Raw genomic sequence first — 9,607 nt, forward strand, 5'->3', positions numbered from 1 at the left:
AAACCTGGAAACAACCCAAATATTCACCAACTGCTGAATGTAATAAACAAAATATGGTCTATTACACATGTATTAAGAAGTGTATATTTCTATGCATACACATTTTACCAGCTCTTTATCTATCTGTATGTTAAAATGATCTATTGATAAAGTCCTGCAAACCGTGTATATATTTTTCACACTCATAAGAATATGGACACAGGGGCGCCTGGGTGGCTCAGTCGTTAAGCGTCTGCCTTCGGCTCCGGTCATGATCCCAGGGTCCTGGGATCGAGCCCTGCATCGGGCTCCCTGCTCGGCGGGAAGCCTGCTTCTCCCTCACCCACTCCCCCAGCTGTGTTCCCTCTCTCGCTGTCTCTTTGTCAAGTAAATAAATAAAATCTTTAAAAAAAAAAAAGAATATGGATATATATATATATATATATATATAATTTCATGTTAGCATCTCTTCAGTTTTTGGCCCAGACACAAATCTGGAACTTCAAAAGTAGTTCACCACTTTTTTAGCTCTGTGGCTGTGGGCTTGTTACTTAACCTCTCTGGGGCTGTACTAGTAAAATCTGGAGGATAATATACCCCTGACAGGACCTTGGGATTAAATGAGATAAAATGTATAAACTGCTTCGCACTTATAAGCCAGACCCAGTATTGTTATCTGTCTTTCTGGAGTTTTATTTGCAAGTCTAGTTGTTGACCAATACTCTTGGTTGAGGAGAAGGAAACCATGCCGTGCAGTGGAGAAAGCCACTTCTGTCCTTCTAGCTGTCTGACTTCAACGTTTTCATGTAAACTCTCAGAGCTTCCATTGCCAAAATCTGTAAACGAGGATAATCATCTCACAGGACTTGTTACCATTAGTGCCTTGTAAACTGCGAAATACAATAAAAGCTTAAGGTGCTGTATCAGCATAGCCTTCTGTTAACCATCAATACCACCCACAGTATGTTTTTAGAAGAACCCGAATAACCACTCATAGAGTGATGTGTAGTCATTTCTCAGCCTCTGAGATTATCATCAAAGAATCTCTTCATGGCCATGGTGGTGGAAGCGAGTCATTTTCAAAATAAATTTTATTCTCCTGTTGCTTGAATATAAAGTGAGAACTGTGTTACTGCCTATCTGAAACACTCTCTGCCTGTCCTCAAGAGCTATCAGGCTCAGCTAAATATGTCCCTGGCCAGTATGTTCATAATCCCCACTGGTTCTGAGACCTTCCTCCACCACCGATGTGACATTCTTTGTGTTCAAATGTCTAGCTGACGTCTGCTGCTTAAAACAGCCCATGCTTTCACCCCCTCTCTGCATTGTCACGGCCCTGTATCACCGCTCTTAAAAGGCCACTCCTCGCTCTGGTTGCTGACCAGCCTGCCCACTTGCCTCCCTGCCTGTTTCTGGCCGCCTTGAATGCCTGCTTCTTCAAGCTCCTTGTGGCTCTGACAAAGCAGGGACCATGTCTACCTTTGGCTACAGGAGAGGACTTAGCAAATATGAATCCATCGATGAGGATGAACTTCTCGCTTCCCTGTCAGCTGAGGAGCTGAAGGAGCTAGAGAGGGAGTTGGAAGACATTGAACCTGATCACAGCCTTCCCGTGGGGCTAAGGCAAAAGAGTCTGACCGAAAAAACCCCCACGGGGACATTCAGCAGAGAGGCACTGATGGCCTATTGGGAAAAGGAGTCCCAAAAACTCTTGGAGAAGGAGAGGCTGGGGGAGTGTGGAAAGGTAGGCTCTCGGGTTTTTCCTTAGCTACTCCCACCCTCGGCCCCCCACCCCCAACCTGGGAAACCTGTTTTCCCTAACTTTTCAGTCCGCTTCACTTGTCTTTTCTCATAACCCATTTGCACCTGCTACAGAACAATTCCTCAGGCCACCCAGTGGATCATAATATGTAATATTTTTAGCTTGGGACCCTTTGATTGACTTTAGTCAATCAAGATGGGATTTTCTAGAGGAAAAAAACCCACAAGCAAGGCATGGGTTTAGATATATTGCCAAACATAAGTCTAATTTGAGCTGTGAGTTGCTAATGAGGCATGATATCTGTGACTACATATATATATATATATATATATATATATAGCAGTTGAGTAAATTTATTTCCTTTTATAAAGACAGAAGTGGGTACTCTGGTTGCTTTGACTGTGATGGTGGCTACAGTAAAAAAAATTCCTTTTTTCCAACACCAAGAAGTGAGCAGAGGTGGAAAGTCTGTGGGACTGAGAGCCAGGGGGCCTTATTTTGAGTCCCTCTGCTGTCCCTAAGTTGTTAGACTTTGAACAGGTAGTCATCTCTGCAGCGTTCTTTTTTCTATCTGTCCCTCGAGGGAGTTGAATCAGGGTTTCTTTTGTAAATCAAGAACCCCTTTGGGATTTTGATAAATTACAGATCTTCTCCTTAAGATAATGCATGTGTGCTTGTACATACGTACACAAACTTTTACATCGAATTTCAAAATGATAACACACATCCTGAAGCCCACCTGAGGACCCAGGTTAAGCACGCTTGCGTAGATGACCCCTAAGATTCCTTCCAACTTTATAATGTTGATCCTGAGCCCTGGAAATGTTCTTCTATTAGAGCTCACGTTAGAGCTTTTGTTTTCTGCCCAGTAAACACTTACTTTGAATTTTAAGTTATTTTAAGTTACTCTATTTGCCTAATAAGTCATTAACAGAAGAAAGTTCAAAAGTCTACGCCCTGGGAAAATAATAATGGCAATAACAATGTTAATGCAGTATAACAAAGTCCTGAATTTGTGGGAGAACACAGGTCAGGAGCAACAGTTTCAAACCTCTGGGCTCCACTAGAATCACCTAAAATCAAAAGGGCCTGAAGCCAATGGCAAGACTGCCACAGTACTAATCTAGGTACTGTTAGATGATCTTGATGATAGGGTGTGTGGGCCACATTTGTAGCAAGGTATGTGTGAGCCTTGTTCATGTCAATCATCTCGGGAAGGGCCACTGGGATCAGGCCAGGGTCTGCCAAGGCCGCGGTGGCTTCCTGCGCAGAGGGGCAGAAGGGGGGCAGTGCAGAGTTGGGCTGGTCATTTCCTCTACAACCTTGATTTTCAGAGGTCTTTCCCCCCCCCCACTGATGTGGGAATGTGTGTCAAAAATCTGATAAGATATATAAAATATAACATTTCTATTATAGTCCTTAAAGAATTTCCTTGGGTCAAAAGATGAAAATTGCCACCGAATAGCCAGGACAGATAGCCATTGTAGCAGTAACCCAACAAAAGCATTTTCATGTCATGGCGCCTTGAGATCAGTGGGAAACCAAGGGCAAAGGCTGTTATCAGTTATGAGGGAACCCATCCTGATTCTGCCAAAGGTTTTGCTGATCCCTGCCAACGGCTTATCAGCTCAATTAGAGAGGCTGCGTGTTGATGAACTTTGGTTCCTTTCTCGGGAGTTAACTTTTCTCCCACTATACTCCCCCAGCTGACCAGCCGTCTCTGTAGTCACACGGAGTGCTGAGCAGAAGCCTGTGGGTAGAGGGTGTAAACCCATCCCCACCACAGGACAAAGCTCCAGGCAGCGGGCAAGTGGGTGGGGGCGGGAGTGGCCGTGTAAGTGAAGAGCAGTGCAGAATGGACCAGAAGGAAATGGGAGGCTTGGTTATCAGGCTGTTGGCTCTGTAAAGGCTTAGGAAATTCATGTTCAGTGCCTGTTGAATGACAGCCTCCGTTCACTCGGGTCCACACAAATTATGCTGCCTTAAGCTCCAAGGGGCCTTGGAGACCAGGGGGTCTATAGCTCCCCCAACTTGAGTGTCTGCTGGGTGTCAGGCATAGGTGCCAGTAAGTTCACTCACATTATTTCATTGAATTCTCACCTTCTGCACATGAGAACTGAGACCAGGAGAGCTTAAGAAATTCAGTTGAAATGAATAGCTTATAAGGTCTGCTGGTGCCAAGACCACAATGCTCAAAATGTGGGTGCCCAACCCTTCAGCATCACCTGGGAATTTCTCAGAAGTGCTCATTCTAGGGCTCCCCCAGATCTCCTGGGAGTGGGGCCCAGCATTCTGTGGTCTCACAAGCCCCCCAGGTGATTATGACACACACTGCAGTTGAGGACCACTCAACTAATACCGTAGTTTCCCTGAGACCTCTCAGAGCTTTACTGATTTGACTAAAGTCAACCAGCTCTTCAGGGATAGACCCAGACCCAGAACCAAAAGCCAAGCCTCTTGCCTCCTTGTTTATGTAATGATGCCAGGGAGGTGATCAGGAGACACAGTTGGCCCCTTCTTGTTGCCTTATTTATTCCCTAAGAGTGCCAACATTTGCCTTCTCTAGACTCACCCCTCAGGCTTCACCCCATCGCACCTTCCCACCCCCATTCTCACAATGTCCAGATAATACAGGAAGGAGGCAAAGATTGTTTTTTCGCATCCTCTTACCTCCCTCTCCAGACCCTTTTCTCCCTTCTGGTGTCCTTCTAGATGTCCCCCACCTAGGGCAGCTAACCATCTCAGATTGTCTGGGGCTATCTAGGCTTAAGAACTGGAAATCCTTCATCCTGGGAAACCCCTCAGCCCCAGGCGAGCCAGGACAGTCACCCACCCAGCCCAGGCCCTGTCCTGATCCTCAGTGGCTGGTAGCCAATTGTCAGTGTAGATCCATTCAGTCAACAAATCTTTATGGAGCCCCTAGTACGTGCTAAGCACTGTGCTAGGTGAACAAACCAGACATGATCCCTGTTCACCCAGCTAACAGTCTTTTGGGAAAAATGACAAATAAGTAATTAAAATAGGTACTTTATTGGGGGCACTACAATGCCATACATGGCAAGGATAATATAAGGGGACAACACAAGGAGGTGTCAAAGAAGGCTTCCTGGAAGAAGTGTCATGTAGATATTACACGACGACTCACTGCTGGATAACAGTTTCAGATTTTGTCTCTCAGACGCATTTTGAGGGGAAAACATCTCTTGAAGATAGAGCCTAAAGGTCTTTTAAAAACCAAAGGGGATAAAATTTAATGGTGGCATGAAAGGCAGTATACCTTAGATTTTGAGACAGATCCCTTTCCTCCAAATACTGAAACAGCTAAAGCTTCACACAAACACACAGCACACACATGCACACAGCATCCCCCTTCCTTCTGCTCCTAAAGAAGGGAGTAAATAAAGACCAGACAACCATCCCAGGAGTGGCTGACCCCTTCCCCAGGCCATCACTTGGTGCCTGCCACTCCAAACAAGTAGATAACTGGAGGCTATTTTGTGGTAGCAACTGGGCAAACAAACCTGGAGACAGGCAGTGTTTTCCAAAGCTCATTCCACATGCCTCAGGCAGCAGGAGCCCTGGGGGTGAAAAAAAAGAAAGTTGCCAATGTAGAGGGAGTACCCAAGGTTCTGGGGACAGAGGAGGGCTTGGGGCTTCAGAAGAGACAAAAGAAAGGACTAAAAAGATTGCATCAGGAGAAACTGGACTATGTCAGCAATTTCCAGAAAAAAAAAAATTTTTTTTTTTTTAAATCAGAAAAGATAGTAAGAAAAAAGAAAGAAGGGGTCACTTGGCTTCTTAGTATAAAGTCTGGTAAGCAGGAAAGACAAAGATAGAATTGAGACTGTATTTGCCTGAAAGTCTTTCATAACTGATACATGGTAAATAATTTAAGACCATCAGGCTGGGGCAATGGCTTGCTTCAAGATTTTCTACTGTCCTCTGCTGTTTCATGTTATGGTTAGACTCTAGTTGGTGCCAGGGGTGATTATCTTTCCCACCCTGTGTCTTCTGCAGTCCATCTCCTTTAACCCTGCGCTAGCATGAGATTTCAAGTTGATTTGCAGCAAAGCGTGACCTGGATGCTTTTCTGCAGAGCTAGGTTTTGACCTGCTGCTTGCCATGAACAAGCAGCCCTGCCCCCTCGGCTTCCCTTCCCCACAGCAGCCAGGGACAGCCGCAGGTATCGCGTGGTGTGGGGTCTCTGAGACCCTGTGCCGGGCTCTACCCCAGAGGTAGATGAATGTTGGAAAAACGAAGGACCCCCCCTGCCTCTGTCTGCACGTATGCAAACCAGGGCATAGAGCACCTGGCAACTGTCGCAGCTGCTACTGGAGGCAAATGGGATGAAGACTTTTTGAACATTAAAAAAGGGAATCCATTAACATGTTGTGTATTTTTGTTGTCATTTCTTTATTTGAGGTGGCAAAATAAGGAAGGATAGAGGAGTGATTCTAGAAGGGAGGGTTGAATTTGCTACATTTGAAATAGATAGGGAGTCAAGAAGTTCAGAACAAGTAGTTCAGAGAATGAAAAATGTACCAAGGGTTTTCCAAAGCTGAAGTTCCAACCCATTTGTTCAAATTGGCAAAATGATAGTAAATTTTCTTAATATAATAAATAGAATTCTGGATATTTATTCCACAGAAAACAAAAGAAATGTTTGTTTAAAAAAAAACTGTTGGAAGTTATGCAATGAAATGTTAACGCTGGTTGCCCCAACTAGAGAGGTCAGAAGCAAGCGATGGACTTTTTCCTTACACGCTTTTGTATTATTTGCCATGTGTTATTTCCCTTCTTTAGTTACTGAGATATAATTGACATATAACATTGTTTGGGTTTTAGATGTACAACATAATGATTTCATATATTGCAAAACCATGTGTGACTTTTGTAAATTAAAAAAAAAAGTGCTTAAAGATGACCAACTTCATGATGATACCGTGCTCTTCAGGTTGCTGAAGAAGACAAAGAGGAGAGTGAGGAAGAGCTCATCTTCACCGAAACGAACAGTGAGGTTTCTGAGGAGGTGTATACGGAAGAGGAGGAGGAGGAGGAAGGGGAGGAGGAAGAGGAGGAAGAGGAAGGAACAACTGAAAACGAGAAAGGTATTAATGGAACTGTAAATTATGATGGCATCGATTCTGATAACTCTAAGCCAAAGACATTTAAAAGTCAAATAGAAAACATAAATTTGACCAATGGCCACAGTGGAAGGAACACAGAGTCGCCGGCTGCCATTCACCCTTGCGGAAACCCTACGGTGATCGAGGATGCCTTGGAAAAGATTAGGAACAACCGCCCTGACACCACAGAGGTCAACTTGAACAACATCGAGAACATCACGTCGCAGACCCTTGCCCGCTTTGCTGAGGCCCTCAAGGGCAACACGGCAGTGAAGACCTTCAGTCTGGCCAACACGCGTGCGGACGACAGCGTGGCCATGGCCATTGCGGAAATGCTCAAAGTCAACGAGCACATCACCAGCATCAACGTGGAGTCCAACTTTATCACGGGCAAGGGGATCCTGGCCATCATGAGAGCTCTGCAGCACAACACGGTGCTCACGGAGCTGCGCTTCCACAACCAGAGGCACATCATGGGCAGCCAGGTGGAGATGGAGATCGTCAAGCTGCTCAGGGAGAACACCACGCTGCTGAGGTTGGGCTACCATTTTGAGCTCCCAGGACCAAGAATGAGCATGACAAGCCTCCTGACGAGAAACATGGATAAACAGAGGCAGAAGCGGATGCAGGAGCAAAAACAGCAAGAGGGCTATGACGGAGGAGCCAATCTTAGGACCAAAGTCTGGCAAAGAGGAACACCGGGCTCTTCACCTTATGCATCTCCCAGGCATTCTCCCTGGTCATCCCCCAAACTCCCCAAGAAAGTCCAAACTGTGAGGAGCCGTCCGCCATCTCCTGTGGCTCCACCCGCTCCTCCTCCGCCGCCACCCCCACCGCTTCCCCCACAAAGGCTGCCGCCTCCTCCTCCGCCACCACCTCCTCCACTCCCAGAGAAAAAACTAATCACCCGAAACATCGCAGAAGTCATCAAACAACAGGAGAGTGCCCAGCGGGCATTACAAAATGGACAGAAAAAGAAAAAAGGGAAAAAGGTGAAGAAACAACCAAACAATGTCCTAAAGGAAATTAAAAATTCCCTGAGGTCAGTGCAAGAAAAGAAAATGGAAGACAGTTCCCGACCTTCTACCCCACTGAGATCAGCTCATGAGAATCTCATGGAAGCTATTCGGGGAAGCAGCATAAAACAGCTAAGGCGGGTAAGTAACCCAAGAGCAGATTTGGGGCATGGATATAGTACGTGAGTGAGCCTCCACTGCACGATGGTACCGAAGTCACCTCTAAAAATGTTTATTAATGTTTAAAATGTTTTAGTATGCAAGAGCAAGCCTCCAAATTTTGAACACCAGGAGCAGGTCACCAGTGAGCACATTTCCATTTGAGACGTGTGCCGGGACCACCTTCTTAGCATCTCCGTTCTGGACGGACCAGGACTATTTTAAGACACTCCAACACTTAAAAATCCTGATTTCCTTAATAAGAAAATGGGGGAATATAATTTACATTCCAAAAAAGTTTCATCACTTGTCAACATTTTTACCTGAGTTGCAAGTGATTTACAACCTCATTTATAATATAAAATTTGAATATCGAATAGCACACAGGAATAATCAATCTATATCCGAGTTTGTCTCCAAGAATACTGCTTAGAGACTTACGCTACAAATATTTTTCACTTTATCATTTGTGTTGTTTTATTGAAAGAAAATCCCCTATTTTTATAGGTGGAAGTTCCAGAAGCTCTGCGATAAAAACATGATCTTTAGAAGAGGATGCAGAATCATTCAGTGGTATTAAATAAGACACATTGTGAGATGTTTCTAAAATACCTTCAATTTGAAATGTTTCCTGACTTTAAAAATAGCCTCACCCATTAATTCCAAAAAGAATTTTAAGAAACAATCGGCATGTTTCTTCTGTAAATATGAAAATAAACTACTTTTTTTTTATGTTACGAGATTTGTATTGGCAAGAAGCAGGTTATTTAAAGATGCTCTTTTATCTCTGGATGTGTTGATAACTCTGAGCTGTAATGAGTTAATGAAATGTGCTATTTTTGTAATCCCAATAAATTTGGATTGAAAAAAAAAATTTTTTAACAATTTTTATGTGTGTGAGTTGATACATCTGCCAGGTATGTATGTAACATTGCCAAATATTAAAAATATGGCATTCTCACCCAAAAAGGGCTTGGGTCCTTAGCATTTTCCTTTCTTTGTTTTTTCATGTCCAAGAAAATTCGATCAGAGCTCTTTCTAAAAAGCCTGAAATCAAAAATTTTCTTTTTAAAAATTTTTTTTAAAAGATCTTATTTATTTGATAGAGAGAGAGAGCTCACAAGCAGTGGGGAGGGGTAGAGACAGAGGGAGAAGCAGACTCCCCACTAAGCAGGGAGCCCAATGCAGGACTCCATCCTAGGACCCTGGGATCATGACCTGAGCTGAAGGCAGCCACCCAAACAGACTGAGCTACCCAGGTGTCCTGAAATCAAAAATTTGCTTAAAAGTCTTCTTGGTAGTGAGATAAAAGCTCTAGAAAAGACCCCAAAGTGGCCGTTATCATAGTGGGTGCATTGACCTTAGATCCAGAATGTCAGCTGACATTCCCACATTCCCAAAAGGCTGATAGGTATCAAGGAGTCAACTCAATATTTACAACTCTTTCTGGAAGAAAAAAAAAATGAAGGAAAGCTTCTTGGTAGAGGAAATGGTGTCAGGGGAATTCCTGGAAAATAAGCCCTGAATTCAGAGCTATGTTGTGGCTGATACTAAAGATTCACAAC

At 44.2% G+C, this 9,607-nt stretch overlaps 1 protein-coding gene across 1 annotated transcript; it reads left to right on the forward strand.

Annotated features, from left to right (window-relative positions):
* The first annotated feature begins 1,332 nt into the window (after positions 1-1,332).
* LMOD2 (leiomodin 2) lies at positions 1,333-8,916 on the forward strand. Its single transcript, XM_027574970.2, has 3 exons — positions 1,333-1,723; positions 6,696-8,024; positions 8,550-8,916. The coding sequence occupies exons 1-3, from the start codon at positions 1,451-1,453 to the stop codon at positions 8,574-8,576; spliced, it is 1,629 nt and encodes a 542-aa protein (XP_027430771.1). The 5' UTR covers positions 1,333-1,450; the 3' UTR covers positions 8,577-8,916.
* The last annotated feature ends 691 nt before the right edge of the window (positions 8,917-9,607 follow it).

Source organism: Zalophus californianus, chromosome 12 (assembly GCF_009762305.2).
Source record: "Zalophus californianus isolate mZalCal1 chromosome 12, mZalCal1.pri.v2, whole genome shotgun sequence".
Lineage (NCBI taxonomy): Eukaryota > Metazoa > Chordata > Mammalia > Carnivora > Otariidae > Zalophus > Zalophus californianus.

Coding starts and splice junctions, on each gene's coding strand:
- LMOD2 (XM_027574970.2), top strand. CDS start 1,451: ATGTCTACCTTTGGCTACAGGAGAGGACTTAGCAAATATGAATCCATC. Junction 1,724..6,695: donor GGCTGGGGGAGTGTGGAAAG/GTAGGCTCTCGG, acceptor CGTGCTCTTCAG/GTTGCTGAAGAAGACAAAGA. Junction 8,025..8,549: donor GCATAAAACAGCTAAGGCGG/GTAAGTAACCCA, acceptor CTATTTTTATAG/GTGGAAGTTCCAGAAGCTCT.